Source organism: Pleurodeles waltl, chromosome 4_1 (assembly GCF_031143425.1).
Source record: "Pleurodeles waltl isolate 20211129_DDA chromosome 4_1, aPleWal1.hap1.20221129, whole genome shotgun sequence".
Taxonomy (NCBI): Eukaryota; Metazoa; Chordata; class Amphibia; order Caudata; family Salamandridae; genus Pleurodeles; species Pleurodeles waltl.
The window spans coordinates 113,302,986-113,319,448 of NC_090442.1; the positions used below are offsets into that span (position 1 = coordinate 113,302,986).

The 16,463-nt window shown below is 46.0% G+C and overlaps 1 protein-coding gene across 1 annotated transcript in view; it reads left to right on the plus strand.

Moving 5' to 3' along the window:
• The window catches only part of LOC138288467 (C-type lectin galactose-binding isoform-like), a 112,376-nt gene extending 97,211 nt beyond the window's left edge, over positions 1-15,165 (plus strand). The window contains exons 5-6 of the mRNA XM_069230022.1: positions 3,588-3,663; positions 14,766-15,165. Of these exons, the coding sequence (XP_069086123.1) occupies positions 3,588-3,663; positions 14,766-14,775 (86 nt within the window). The 3' untranslated portion in view covers positions 14,776-15,165. The remainder of the gene's footprint in view (positions 1-3,587; positions 3,664-14,765) is intronic.
• The last annotated feature ends 1,298 nt before the right edge of the window (positions 15,166-16,463 follow it).

Below are 16,463 nucleotides of genomic sequence, written 5' to 3' on the forward strand. Positions count from 1 at the left end.
GGCGCAGAAATGGTCTAAACACAATTTGCCCCCCAGGGGAGCGACCCTTGCCTGATGGGTCGCTCCCCATCTCTAAAAAAAAAAAAAACAAACAAAAAAAAAACACAGAAAAAAAATTTGCCCTGGCAAAAAGAGGTTTCTGCCTCCCCTGGGGGCAGATCGGCCTAATAATAGGCCGATCTGCCCCCAGGGGGGGCAGGAATGGCCTAAAATAAATTTGCCCCCTGAACCCCCCCCCCCCCCCCCCCCCCCCCCGGAGCGACCATTGCCTACGGGGTCGCTCCCCCTGCGTGACATTGGCGCCAAAAAACAAATCCCCGGTGCCTAGTGGTTTCTGCCCCCTTGGGGCAGATTGACCTAAAATCGACCAATCTGCCCCCAAGGGGGGCAGAAATGGGCTAAACACAATTTGCCCCACAGGGGAGCGACCCTTGCCTGATGGGTCGCTCCCCTTCTCTAAAAAAAACACCAAACCAATAAAAAAAACACAAAAAAAAAATTTGCCCTGGCGCCTAGAGGTTTCTGCCCCCCCTGGGGGTAGACCGGCCTAATACCAATAGGCCGATCTGCCCCCAGGGGGGGCAGAGATGGCCTAAAATAATTTTGCCCCCCCCACCCCTACCCCCCCCCGGGGAGCGACCCTTGACTACAAAGTCGCTCCCCTTGTGTGACGGCGCAAAAAAAAGATCCCTGGTGCCTAGTGGTTTCTGCCCCCCTTGGGGGCAGATTGACCTAAAATCGGCCGATCTGCCCCCAAAGCGGGCAGAAATGGCCTAAATACATTTTGCCCCTCCACGGGAGCGACCCTTGTCCAAGGGGGTCGCTCCCCATCTGTAAAACAGAAAAACAAAAAAATCCCTGGTGCCTAGTGGTTTCTGCCCCCCTTGGGGGCAGATCAGCCGAATCAAAATAGGCTGATCTACCCCCCCCAGGGGGGCAGAAATGGCCTAAAATAATCCCCCCCCACCCCCCCCAGGGAGCGACCCTTGCCTAAGGGGTCGCTCCCCTTGCGTGAAATTCACGCAAAAAAAAAAAACTCCCTGGTGTCTAATGGTTTCTGCCCCCCTTGGGGGCAGATTGGCCTCATCAAAATAGGCCAATCTGCCCCCAAGGGGGGCAGAAATGGCCTAAATATAATTTGCCCCCTAGGGGAGCGACCCTTGCCTAAGGGGTCGCTCCCCACCTAAAAAAAAAAGAAAACATAACAAAAAAAAAAAAAAAAAAAAAAAAGATCCCTGGTGCCGAGAGGTTTCTGCCCCCCCTGGGGGCAGATCGGCCTAATAATAGGCCGATCTGTCCCCAGGGGGGGCAGAAAAGGCCTTCCCAAAAAATTGCCCCCCCTGGGAGCGACCCTTGCCAAAGGGGTCGCTTTGTTGCGTGACATACGCGCGCAAAAACAAACTCCCTGGTGTCTAATGGTTTCTGCCCCCCTTGGGGGCAGATTGGCCTTATCAAAATAGGCCAATCTGCCCCCAAGGGGGGCAGAAATGGCCTAAATATATATTGCCCCGTAGGGGAGCGACCCTTGCCTAAGGGATCGCTCCCCACCTAAAAAAAAAGAAATCATCACAAAAAAAAAAGAAAAAAAAAAAGGTCCCTGGTGCCTAGAGGTTTCTGCCCCCCCTGGGGGCAGATCGGCCTAATAATAGGCCAATCTGCCCCCAGGGGGGGCAGAAAAGGCCTTCCTAAAAAAATGCCCCCTGGGAGCGACCCTTGCCCAAGGGGTCGCTCCCTTTTGCCAATTTCAAGGAAAAAAAAAAAAATCCCTGGTGTCTAGTGGGGTTTCAAAAGCCGGATTGCAAGCAATCCGGCTTTTGAAACCTGTGAGAGACTTCAAAGGGAAGGAAATACATTTCCTTCCCTTTGAAGCCTCTCGGGGCCTCCCCCATGGGATTGAAAAAGAAATGCAAAAGCATTTCTTTTTCAATCGCGCTGGAAGCTCTGCTTCCAGCGCGATGGGGGAGACCCTGTGACTAATCAGCGCGCGCTCGCGCGCTGACGTCACAGGGGGGGTTGGGGGGGGTCGGGGGTGGGAGGGGAAGGGCTTCCCCTTCCATCCCTGACTTGGGGGGTGGGGGGGAACCCCACAGAGGGAGCGAGAGCGCTCCCTCTGGGCTCTGTGCACAGGACGTAATGGTTACGTCCTGGGCACAGCAGCACTGTGCCTCAGGACGTAACCATTACGTCCTGGGCACAGAAGGGGTTAAAACTTTTTCGCATACATACACAAAGGGAAGGGTTAACACTGATTTGAAATTGGTGCAAACTGGTGCAAACTGTGATTGTTTTGCGACCGCATTCACGGTCACAAAACAATCATACATACCATTTAGGTTCGATATTAGGAAGGGATGCCCTGGACACGCCCCTTTCTAAAACTGAATCGCAAAACCCAAATTGCGATTCGGTAAAAAGTTACTGAATCGCAGTTTGGGTTTTGTACATCCCAAAAAGCATTTTTCTAGGTGAGAACGAGCCGATTTGCAGAATTAGCCCGTTTGCAACTACAAAAATTCTTTGTACACGTGGCCCTTAATCATTTTGATTCAGGGGTTGCGAAACATAGATTTCCTAAAAATGACTGCCATTGCAATGGCAGTGAAAAAGAGTTGCGGGCCAGATATACGTAGCTTTTTTCTTGTTGCAAACTGCAACAAGAAAAAAGCATTTTCTTATGTACAAACCATATTTTGCGATTCAGTAATCTATTTACTGAATATCAAAATAAATTTGCTAGTTGCTATTTGGAAGGGGCGTGCCCAGGGCATCTCTTCCAAATAGCAAATCTCAGGTGGATGTATGATTGTTTTGTGACCGCAATTGCGGTTGCAGAACAATCACAGTTACTATCAATTTCAAACTGGAAGTAACCCATTCGTAAACGGGAAGAGGTCACCAAGGGGCTCCTTCCCCTTTGTGAATGGATGCAAAAATATTTTTTCAGAGCAGGCAGTCCCACGGACCACTGCCTACTCTGAAAAAATGAAACTGAAATGTTTCATTTTTTTTTTTTTTAAATGCATCCCATTTTCCTTTAGGACCACTGCCTGCTCTGAAAAAACATTTTCGCTACCATTCACAAAGGGGAAGAGGTCCCCTGGAGGCCCATTCCCAAATGCAAAAGGGTTAGCATCAATTTGACATTGGTGTTATCTGCGATTGGTTTGGGAATGGACTTATGGTCTCAAAATGATCTTACATGGGCCTGTGGTTACAATTAGGAAGGGATGCCCTTGGAATCTCTGTTCTTAATTGCGAGTCGCAATCCCTATTTTGAGAGTGGGTAACAGGATACTGATGCAAAAATAGGGATGGTACATTGTACAAGTCCATTTTGCGGTCGCAATTGGTGAAATCCGCCTTTTGAAACTGCAGAATTGTTTGTACATCGGGCCCTTGGTGATAGAAAACAAACAAATTAATTTAGAAATGACACAGGCAAAGGTGAAAATATTTAAAATGAATATGTTTGTAGAAACAAACATGTAGCTTGAGCATAAACTTTTTATAAATGAATGTAAATATCAATAAATAACTTTTCATGCTTTTGGTTGCCAAATCAATATCATATTTTTCCCTTCTAATAGGACATGTGACCTGGAATGATTACCCTCTGACTCGTTATGCATACCCTTTTCCCTGCAAATATTATCTGGGCAGTCGGTAAGGCGTCCCTATTTTCTAAAACTTTCTCACATAAAATGCAAAATCTTATAATGCATAGAATTTCATTACACTGAAACATTCTTCATTGCGATAGTGGTCCCTTTATTTATCATGTTTTTACAGTGCAATTCAAACTACGCACAAATCATGTATTGTGATGACTGTTTCCTTTAGGGTTTATTTTTTAATCTCATGTGAGGGTTAATGGGGTTATTGTATACACCAGAAAGGTTTGTATTCTGTAATCATTAGGAGCACCACTGATAAGCTTGTTACGTCAGTTTGTGTGCGGCTCTATCAATTGTTGGTGGAGAAGGAAGCATATTCTAAAACACCCTCAGTTTGTGTGAGCCCGCCACAGTTATTCATATACTTCTTCTTCAAATCCTAGTGCCTGGTTTAGAGTTGCATGGATTGGATACTCCATCACAAACTAAATGGATATCCTATCTGCTGCATTAAAGTGCCTTTGGATATAATGGACTTGTAACAACGAGGACAGGATATGTTATATTTGTGACAGAGTATTCCATCCACCAAAATCTAAATCTGGTCTTCATTTCTTGGCTTAGTCAAAGGCCTCAGAGGTTATCCTTTGTTTTGTCCTATTTTGTTTTTTTTAATTGGATATTAAAAGCCAAGATCATAATGCAAAAATTCACGGTGCAAAGCAACCAAGACATAGAGTGATGCAATAAGGATTGTTGCTTAGAAAGAACTTAAATGGAAACAACTGTTGGCTATGGCAGTATGTCTTACTTTTTTTAAACAAGCACTGACAAGGTCAGTAGGTTTAGCTTGCAAGTGAAAATAATAGCTAGAACTGTTGGCTTTGGCATTGCTTTTTCATGTTTCACACTACCCCACTAAGTACTGTTTTCATACTCTGCATCTATAAAAGACTTGAGATTTGAATTAACAGGAAGGGCAAGGAAGTCCTCCTCCATACGTGGCATTCACATGTCCTTGAAAAGCTGCAGTTAGAATTTTCATAATGCAGGCTGCAGTACCTTAGGCTAGAGAAGAGGTCCTTAGAATCAGATATAAGTCCCTAAGTTAGTAAACTGCAGAACCCTAGGCCACTACTAGAGGTCCAACAAAGCAGACACAAGTCCCTTCTGCAGAAGGTTGCCCTACCTAAGGTAGTTTCTAGAGGTCCCACAGCAGCACACCACATGTTAGCATTTTGCCTAGCACCTCTACGCCACTGACTGGTTTCATGGAATGAGGGTCAGGAAACTGGTCAAGACGGACCGTCCTAATTTATGTGACTGCGCAAAACCTTGGACTGGGAGCAGCCACAACCATAGCAATGTTCACATTTTAAAATGTCTTAGGAAGTTAGAGCCCTTGAGAGCCTGAACAGCAAAGGTGGTTGAACAGATTCATAGATGAATTCCACAAGACAAAAGGGCATCTAATATTTACAAAGCATTTTAAATTTATTGTTCACGCTCAGCTTCCAGGAAGACAATGAGCCTTTTCAATGATAAGTAAATCAACGCAATGTGTTGTGTCGCTTTGCGCTATAGATGCATTGGTGTAAAACATTACTAAATAACCCCCAGCAGTGTTCCATCCTTCTGAGGTGGATGAATTGAGTACCATAATTTACAGAATTTAGAAATGTCAGACATACAGTGTTAAGACTTACATGCCTTGTTATTATAAAATGAATTTTATAATTTAAAAGTGAACAATATATTCACCCTGGGTATATTTAGCCTTATGCTTTTAAAAAACAATGACATGGGCAAGCCTTTGCAGCTCTATAGGGCATGAAAACCGTGAAGGAACATCATGCTCTGGTATTGACCTCCAGATTTTTTTAGCTTGTTAGATGGATAGACAGAGTCCTGATGTAGACAGCCTTTTAAGTGCTGTAGCTGGTCTTAATGATGGTTCAGTCTTCAAGAGGGAGCCATTGTAGATTATTTTATGCAGGGGTGATGTGGCTGGGTTTTGTTAGCCGCTCAATGAGCAAGCAGTGTGAAGGATGCCTTTCAGGTGAGCGCAGGTAGTTTCTGGCAAAGTGTTCAATCAGTCAATCAATCAATCAGGGAATTTGTAAAGCGCACTACTCATCTGTGAGGGTCTCAAGGCGCTGAGGAGGGGGGCTGCTAGTGCTCGAACAGCCAAGTCTTGAGATGTCTCCTGAAGGAGCTCTCAAATCCAAAAGCCAACTCCAACGACATCCCGCCCTCCCAGAAACTCTGCGACGACCTCTCCACCTTCTTCCACCAGAAAATCGCTACCATCCACGACAGCTTCAACACCGGTCCACCGCCAGACCCCACCCCCGACGTCTCCACCCACGCCTGTCGCCTCACCGCCTGGACCCACGTGGACGATGCAGAAACCATAACAACCATGAACACCATCCACTCAGGCTCCCCTACGGACCCATGCCCTCATCATGTATTCAACTCAGCCAACGCCACCATCACCCCCAAACTCCGCAAGATCATCAACCTCTCCTTCACTTCCGCCACCTTCCCGGACAGCTGGAAACACGCAGAAATCCAACCCCTCCTCAAGAAACCCAAGGCCGACCCCAACGATCTCAAAAACGTCCGACCGATCTCTCTCCTCCCTTTTCCAGCTAAAGTCATCGAGAAGATCGTCAACACACAGCTCACCCACTTCCTCGAAGACAACTCCATCCTGGACCCCTCACAATCCGGATTCAGACGAAACCACAGCACCGAGACTGCTCTCCTCGCCGCCACAGATGACATCAGACATCAAATGGACAACAGCGAAACCTCAGCCCTCATCCTCCTCGACCTATCAGCCGCTTTTGACACAGTCTGCCACCGCACCCTACTGACCCGCCTCCAGGAAGCCGGCATCCAAGATAAAGCCCTCCACTGGATCTCATCCTTCCTCTCCGACAGAACCCAGAGAGTCCGACTCTACCCTTTTCGCTCCAAAGCCTCCAACCTCATCTGCGGCGTCCCCCAAGGATCCTCCCTCAGCCCTACGTTGTTCAACGTCTACATGGCCCCCCTCGCTAAACTGGCCCGCCAACATCACCTCAGCATCATCTCCTACGCCGACGACACCCAGCTCGTCCTCTCCCTGACCAAAGACCCACTCACCGCCAAAACAAACCTCCACGAGGGACTAAAATCCATCGCCGAATGGATGAACAACAGTCGCCTGAAACTCAACTCCGACAAGACGGAAGTCCTCATCCTCGGACGCACTCCCTCGGCCTGGAACGACTCATGGTGGCCCTCCGACCTCGGACCCCCACCCACCCCTGCCAGCCACGCAAGAAACCTCGGTTTCATCCTGGACCCCGCCCTCACCATGTCCAAACAGGTCAGCGCCGTCTCCTCCTCTTGTTTCAACACCCTTCGAATGCTCAGCAGAATCTTCAAGTGGATTCCAACAGAAACCAGAAAGACGGTGACCCAGGCCCTCGTCAGCAGCAGACTTGACTACGGCAACGCACTCTACACAGGCATCCCAACCAAAGACATCAAACGTCTCCAGCGCATCCAAAATGCTTCCGCCCGACTGATCCTCGACATACCCCGCCGATGTCACATCTCCCCTCACCTGAAGGAACTCCACTGGCTCCCGGTGGACAAGAGGATCACCTTTAAACTCCTCACCCACGCTCACAAGGCGCTTCACAACACCGGACCTTCCTACCTCAACTCCAGACTAAACTTCTACGCTCCCACACGTCAACTCCGATCCGCCAACCTCGCCCTCGCCGTCGTCCCCCGAATCCAGCGCAAGACCTCCGGCGGCAGATCCTTCTCCTTCCTCGCCGCCAAGACCTGGAACTCCCTCCCCACATCTCTACGCCAGACCCAGGACCTCCTCGCATTCAGGAGACTCCTCAAAACCTGGCTCTTTGACCGCTAACAGCAGCGCACCCACCCCCCCAGCGCCTCGAAACCCTGACGGGTACATAGCGCGCTTTATAAATAATGTGATTGATTGATTGATTGAAGGAAAGGAGGTCTTTGGTCTGACGCAGGTGGGTGGGAACAGTGTTCCACGTCTTGGCGGCGAGGTGCGAGAATGATCTGTCACTGGTGGTTGTTCTGCGGATGCGTGGGATGGTGGTGAGGGCAAGGTCGGCGGAGAGAAGCTGTCAGGTCGGGTGTAGAAGGAGAGCCATCTGTTGAGGTATTGTGGTCCGGTGTTGTGCAGTGTCTTGTGAGCGTGGGTGAGGAGTTTGAAGGTGATTCTTTTGTTGACGGGGAGCCAATGCAGGTCTCTCAGGTGGGCTGTGATGTGGCAGTGGCGGGGATGTCCAGTATGAGGCATGCAGAGGCGGTCTGTGTTGTGTTTCCGCCATTTAGGTGAGAGAGGACAAGGGCTTCAACAGTCAATCTGAAGTATAAAGACCAGGGAAAAAGGTTTCACTTTTTGTTAAGAGAGTGAGCTGCGACCAGACTGGTTTGGAATTCTTGAAAATTTGTTATTTGAGTGAGAGTTGTGGGTCAAGGGTGACTTCAAGGGATTTGGCCTGTTCTGTCAGTTAGGGTGTGAAGATGACTTTGAACCTTTATCTTGATTAGTTGAGGAGATTTTAATATAGAGTTTGTTGCTGTCAGTATATTGGAGGAAATTTGTGTTGATGACTGGAAGGATGGCTTTCAAGGGTTCCCAATGCAGGTTGGAAATATGACAGGATAGAGCCTTGAGGGACTCTGCAGGATATGGGGAGAGTCTGATATCTGGCAGCTCCTATCTAAATAGTTAGCTGTCAGTCAATGTGATATGATATAAACATGATCCTGCTGTTACAGGTATTGAATGTTTCAGGGTGTGGATCAATGGATGATGGTGACAGTGTTAAAATATGTAGAAATCTGAGCAGGACAACGAGACAAGAGTCATTTGTTGGCAGGGGCGGCTGGTGTTCAAGGGCTAAGGGGCTGTGCCCCTAGCCTTTTCTGGCCTCTCTAGTGAAGCATATATTTAATTACATGATGAAAGTAAAACATTTTCTGCGCAACATTTTCAGAGTGAAAGTTGTGCACTTTCAAAAGCCCCACTGCGCCTGCGTGAGTATGTGGCTGAAAGCTGCACAGTAGGGCTGGCAGGGCTTGCCCACACAAAGACCTTACGTTTTCTCAGAATGCAGTGATGTCCCTGGCTTACCTCCTCCTCCACCAGAAGCCCTGATAGTAAACAGCCTGGAGCGTTTTTTGTTCAGCCCAGGTTTCTGAAAACTTCATGCCACTCCGATATTATTATCCACCCTTTCCTATTTACTCAAATGGTGGGGTGTGATCAGAAGGGTCTACGTACCGGAGGTCACATTTTATTAAAAGAATGTGGCATTGCACAAAGAAAATCCCCTTTTCTTGCATTACAAGCAGTCTGTGGCAGAGAAATGGCATAACTACAATAAATAACTCCATCCAGGGCTCTCTGGGAGACAGGAGTGTGACCTGAAGACCTCAGGTCATAAATATGCCAAAGACAACCCTGCACACAAGTAAGTTGGAGATCTATCTTTTTTACAGACAATAAGAAAAAAATCTGTTCTCTCAGCCTCCTCTCCTCTCCCTTCAATGCCTCTGTAGGTGATTTCGTCTCTCAAAGGCAGTAATGGTTCCAGTAATTTATCATGGCTAGTTATGCTTGTTTTATTTCTTCTGCAGACCAATGACGTGATATGTCATATTAAACATGTAATCTGCAGCTCAAATAAACGTGTAGCTTTTATCACTGAAACTGCTGGATACTGGATGGGTGAGGCAATGTGTGTTTGTTTGAATAAGTGTTTGCAGGGCTTGGCTGAGTGGCTGAGAAAATGTGGGTGTCTGTGTATAAGAGTTTTGTGAATGGCAGTGGATGACAATTTGGATGAGTAAATGGGTAGGTGACCAAAGGCAGTGGGCGAGTAGGTGAATGGAAATACGTGGGTAGTGAGGCTCACTCACAAGGTGCAATTCCGTCTTGTATTTGTACCCCACCACTGCTTTCAGTCACCAGCCACCACTGTTTGTTTGTCTCAGGGGAAGAGGCGTTGGTGACTACCTGGAGCATGGCTGCTGTAATGCTACAATATGGTCTGAGACCCGATTGGTAGTCTTGAAGTAGGTTATTTTTGTTGATATGCTTCTGTAGCTGGGTGGCAACTGCCTTCTCAAAGATTTTTTAACACATAGGAGGAGGGATATTTGACTTAAGCTAGCTAAGTTGGCTGGATCAAGAGTGGGCTTTTTCAGCAGGAGTAGGACCTGTCTGGTCTTGAGGCTGTCTGGGAAGGTTTGCTGAGTTATCAAGGGACTGACAATATGATATGGAGTAACATATTCTCCCTGCAGTGAATTGATGATGGAGGACAGAAGTCCATTATCTTTATAGGATGTGGCTTTGGGTGACTCAGGCAAGGGGACACCAAGATGATCACTACAGTCCAGGAGTATGGGGAACTGGCAGTGGGTGTTGGATTATACAGAGAGGATGAGGTCTAGTGTGTTGCCTTAGGAGTCAGTTGTGGTGTTTTGTCTCTAATAGGTTGAATAAACACTGAAGGGCAATTTCAATGGTTTTGGTGCTGTAGGAGCCAGGCACATTGAAATCTCCAAGGAAGGTGCAGAGCGAGTGTTGTATAGAGGCAGATGTGATGAGGTCTGATATTTCTTCTATAAAATCATTGTTGACAGTCCCACACTTATCATGAAATATTATATTAAAGACAATTGTCTAACATGGTTATATCAGCATAAGTGGATTTTTGACACTGTGTGAAGGAAATCACTTTATGTAGCTTAATGATATATTTAGTTGTAGAATCACTGAGCTGACACATTTCACACAGCGTGGCACCTGCTTGTTGTACTCACGGATTCTTTGATTCTTTTTCTGCATGCCATAACTCTTGCTGTACAATAGCCTATCAATAAAGTCCAGTGTTACAGGGCATGACAGTATACTTTTTTCAGACTGTTTTTGATATGTTTAATTTAAACTAAGACATCTTTCACAATAGCAAGCAGACTTGATGTGTGCTTACAGCACGAAAAAAGTATATTTACAGTCCTAACAAATATGATTTTACCTGCATAATTGAAGAAACAAAAATGAAAAAAGAAAATCTAAACTAAATTTGAATAACTAAAATAAACAATAAATCATCTTTTTTAATGGAATACTCACCACAAATGTTCATAGTCCTTGTATCTGCTCCCCTTGCTGCACCTGGTTGCCACTGACTGTCACTTACAGTATTCTGCTTGTGTACATTTTGGTATTTGTTAGTTATCTTTACTTTCTATTTTATTTGGATATTGGTTCCTTGCTTAGTTTCTGTTTTGTTCTTTGTTTTGCCCACACGCTTCTTGCTGTTTCTCCTTCATGCTTCCTGCCTCCTGCCAACCCCCTCACCGCCTCCCATTCACCCTTCCACCTCCCGGGACCTAGGTTATGGAGGTTGCAGTGTGACCCCATTGAGCAGGTCCTCATATCTGCCCCTCTCGTATCCCTTGTTTCCACTGATCGTAGCTGCCGGTATTCTGCTCATGTAAATTTTGGTACTTGTTAGTTATCTTTTCTGTTTATATGGATAGTTGGTCCTTTGCTTAATTTCTGTTTTTTACCCTTGTTTGCCTGCAAGCTTCCCGCTGTTTCTCCCGCCTGTCACTCATTAGCCCTGCCCACCACCTCTTAACTACCATCCCATCTCCCAGGACCTACTTAATAGAGGTCGCAGTGCAACCACACCGCTGGCATGCCGAAGGCGTGCCAGAGGCAAGCCCTTCTGTGCCCGTCCGTGCCTGGACCACACCCAGTACCAGAAACTCTGGCCCTCTTTCCAACCACCGATACGCCACCGCAGATCTCCTAGACCTGGGCCCAGATACTGCAACAGCAAATGCTTCATTGCATCTCCACGATCTATGGTAGGATCTTTCATCTGTCATTGCTGTGTCTTCTCCTACAACACCGGAGCAACCAACAATGCCAGAGACACTGCAAATACATCTGCTTCCACCTTACAGACTAAGACTGTCACAGTACAACTCCAGTCCATCCTACTCAATGCATGATCACTAAGCAAACACGCCACCAAAATCTGGGGCACCATCTCATCCCTCTTCCTGGATGATATCTTCCTCACAGAGAAATGGCTGAGCTCTGCCTCCACGCTGGACATCACCATTGCCACCCCAGGGGCTACAAGATAGCTCACTGGGACCAAACCAACAAACACAGAGGTGCAATTGCCATCATCTACAAGGACACACCCTGCTTCATGACCTCTCCAGACAAATCAACACAGATAATGGAGCATCTCAAATTCCAACTCCACACAGAGAGAAAAATCAACATAAAGGCAAACTCACCTACAGAACACCAGGACCACACCCCAGCTTCTGCAATGTCATTCCCCACCTCTTTGCCTCGATCGTATCAACTCAGAGAATTCAACTTCCTAGGAGATCTTAACTACCAACTCGATGTCCCCAGCGACACTAACACAAATGACCTACTGGAAAGCATGAGCAACATCAGCCTCAAGCAACTTGTCATCGACCCTACCCATATTGCAGGACTCACACTTGACCCCATCTTCACATTGAGGGACACAGTCCAGTAAAACCAGGTCTCTCAGCTCACATCGACTGACCATTACAGCTTCCAATTCACCATCTCAGGACCTACAAACACTGGCATCCTACTCCCCAGCTCCACACGCAGAAACTGGAAAAAGTTACCAAAAGACCAGTGGAACAAGGCTTTTAGTCCTACCTCCCAGACACATCATCCATTCTACAACAGGCTCCGAAGAGCTTCTCCCAATTGATCACTGAATGTACTAACACAATCACCCCCGCCAAGCCAGTCAAATCCAAAGAGTTTGTCAGAAGAGCCAGCTGGTTCACCTCAGAGTTGAAATCCACTAAATACAACTCCTGGCAACTAGAAAGGAAGCAAAGAGACGGCAGACCATGCTACCTTCAGGACAGCACTCAACCAGTACCACCGAAACAAAGAAGATTACCCTGGCTGACCTCATAGAAGCTAGCACAAACTGCAGCAAGGAACTCTTTGCTATAGTGAAGGAGTTCTCAAACCCCACAGCTGTCAGCAGCAGCATCAGCCCTCCCAAGAACTGGGCGACACCCTGGCAGATTTCTTTTACAACAAGATCTCTGTCATCTATGAAAATGTCAAACCTCAGTTCACAATCACCGACAGCATCAGCTTGCTCACACCCACGAACACAAATGCCTGAACGCCGGATCACCCACTGGGACCATCTCACAGCTCAAGCTACTATCTCCGTCATGAACACCATGCGCATGGCTGCACCCACGGACCCCTGCTTTCACCACGTCTTCAACTTCGGGAGCAACATGATCGGTGTAGACCTCAAGAATGTCCTGAACACCTCCATCAACTCGGCCTCCTTCCCTGAGGTTGAAAACATGCTGAAGTGAGACCTCTCCTGAAGAAACCATCCACCCACCAAGCAGAACCAAAGAACTACTGGCCTGTCTCCATGCTCTCCTTATTAACAAAGGTTCTCAAGAAGGCAATCAACCAACACCTCACCAAACACCTGGAATGCAACAAACTCCTGGACAACTCAGTCCAGATTTTGAGCAAACAACAGCACTGAGACTGCCCTGATTGCAGCCACTGATGACATCAGAGCCCTCCTGGAATGGGGAAAAATGGCACATTCATCCTCCTGTACCTGTCAGCCACATTTAGCATTTTTCCTATCACATCCTGATCAACAGACTCCACCACATCTGAATCCGGGGAAACCTCAAATGGATCGCCTCATACTTCACCAGACAAACCAAGAGAATCAGTCTCCCACTGTTCACATTGGAACATAAGAAGACCATCTGTGATATCCCTCAAGGATCATCCTTCAGCCCCACCCTCTTCAACACATACATGACCCCCCCAGCCAGCACTTTCAGATCATGCAAACTCAACATCATCTCCTATGCTCACATTCTCAGCTCAGCATCTCACTGTCAAAAGACCCCCCCACCACCAGAGCTAACATCTGCATTAGTATGATGAACATTGCTGACTGTATGAAGGGCATACATGTGTTGTGTATGAAACCCAACACAGACAAGACATAAGACCGCCATCTTTGAGAACAACACCTCTTTATGGATAAACGCATGGTGGCCTGCTGAACTTGGCCCGTCCACTGCCCCGACAGACCACAACCTCAGCAGCATCTTAGACAGCAAGTTCTTCATTAAGAAACAGTCTCATCTGCTTGCTTCCACACCCTTCACATGCTTCACAAGATATTCAGGTGGATTCAAGTTAACACCAGAACCACTGTCACACAGGCCCTCATCACCAGCAGCATAAACTATGGACACATACTTTACGTAGGAATCCCTGCATGCATCCTAAAGAGATTGCAGACAATATAAACCACAATGGCTAGACTTATCCTAGACCTTCCCAGACATACCTACATTGCACTCCACCTCAAGAAACTACACTGGCTCCCAATCCAGGAGGGATGCCAGTTCAAGATGTTGGCCCATTTATACACAGCCATGCACAATATAGGACCAACTTACATCAACAAATTCCTGACCTTCCACCAACCAGACACCTACGGTCTGCGTCCCTCTTCCTCACAGACACCCCTCGGATCTGCCGAAGCAACAGCGGAAGACGTTCCATCTCACAGCTGGCAGCCAAAGTTTGGAACAACTTCCCCTTGCACCTCAGGACCATACCAACACTCAAGTGATTCCGAAAAGGACTCAAGACCCAGATGTTCAAATGAACATTTCACCACGAAGCAAGCAGCAACGACAGTGCCATGAGGCCCTCACAGGTCATTTGCCTTGCTTTACAAATCCTTGATTGATTGATTGAGTAACTTCAATATATTTAGCAGCACCTATGGACTGAGCATTCGTTTTGTCCCTAATCAGCTGCCTACGGTGAGGATGTCAGTATCTGCAGGTAAATGGGTCGCCCTGTTCTAAGGTTGACTACAATGCATGCAAAACATATCTGTATGTTTCATATTTTCTCTCTAATTCTGTGTTTACTGGGATGAGAGCCCATTTTTGATGTTTCACATTATTATCCATATTTCTATGGTTTTTTTCTTATAGACTCTGTTGAGGTGATGAGCACTGATATGTACATGAACCACATCATAGAAAGAAGTGACAATCACTCAAGATTCTCTTCGAAATACATCTGTTTTTGAAACATACACATGCATGCAGCTTTAAATTAAATGCCTGCTATATTAAAAAATGTAATATGTTTTTATTTTGATACATCTTTAGCAGAAAGAAAAGACTTGCTATGCAAATGTTGTTTCTCAAGTCTCTAAATATTTCTTTACCTTATACTATTCAAAGGTTTATAAATTTTATGTGCTTCTTTATTGAACCTTACTTCTACTCCAGTGCCTTGAGACCCTTACAGGTGATTTGCTTTGCTTTATACATCCTGATCCATTGATTGATTGACTGATAGTAATTGTAATCAATATATACTTTCTCTTGTAATTTGAATACATTAATAAAATAACAATTTGTCATGCATGCTTCCTTATTTATCTACAATTAGTCACCAGACTTGCACTCATTCTACCACTTTCTCTATCACATTCCCTGCTTGCTCCACTTACCCCAATATTCAACTCTACTTACTCCATCACATCATACCCTCTCACTAAATTACTGACACTCACTCAAATTGTCTGGGTCATTGAATCCTCCCTGGTCTGGATAAGTCTTGTCCACCTGTGCATCGTACATCTAGGTAAAAATTAACTGAGAATTAGATTGAGCAATACTCAGCCCCACCTTCATCTTATACCAGTGTGGACCTGACTGAGATATTCACCATTCAGAGAACTTGCCTTGGGTAAGGCTAGAGTAACTATGAGCAATTTCTTACATTTGGATGCTCCTAACTAAGGTATAAAGTCTCAGTAATGCTTAGCAGTTTCTAAGATTTGCCTGGTTAGAGAGGCTAATTTCAGTATTAGACTCAAATATTTCTCAGCTGCTTCTGCTTCCTACATCCCTAGGAACCGCAAGGTTTGACCATATAAGGTTTATGGGGGAGGAATCCAGTAAAGAAATCAACAAAAGGGGAACCTCACTGGCCTTAAATTCAAGAATGATTCATTTAACAGTCATGTGTATCTTTAAATTATTTATGGAGATTCAATTATATTTACTGAGTTTTAAGCACTCAAGAGAAGGTTTTTGAAACAAAAGACAAACAATTGTGACATACTACATTTCTATACATTAATACAGAAAATGCAATCTTTACAGGTGACCAAGCACTGGAATGCACCAAACAGTGACACACAAATAATATTCTAATCACAATGCACCCAGAATGTTGACTATGAATTAGAAATCAATATACTGCTGCTGTCCTTATTTACATAGCAATCAGTGATGTCTCACAGGTGTCGTGGGACTCTTGTCGTGGAAACAAGACTGCTGGTGTCGGGCGGCAGCACCACTGCATGTAGGGGACTGAGTTATTTCTACACCGTCTGGTAGCTGTCGGTCTAACCATTTCGGCTAACTAGCAACACCTCAGACAAACCCAGGAAGTAAATGTGATTTTTGGCATCTTGATCCATGACACTCTCTGACTCCTCAGGGAAGTTGTGGTTGACAGATTCTGCCCTTTTTCTCATTAGCACAAGTCTCACACACACATAGCACATGCAGGGCAGTTTTGAATGCATTCACAGGAAAGACTGCAATCTATCATAAAATATATGAGCTGCGATTATTAGGTTAATGAGACAGAGCACAATAAAAATGGTTGCC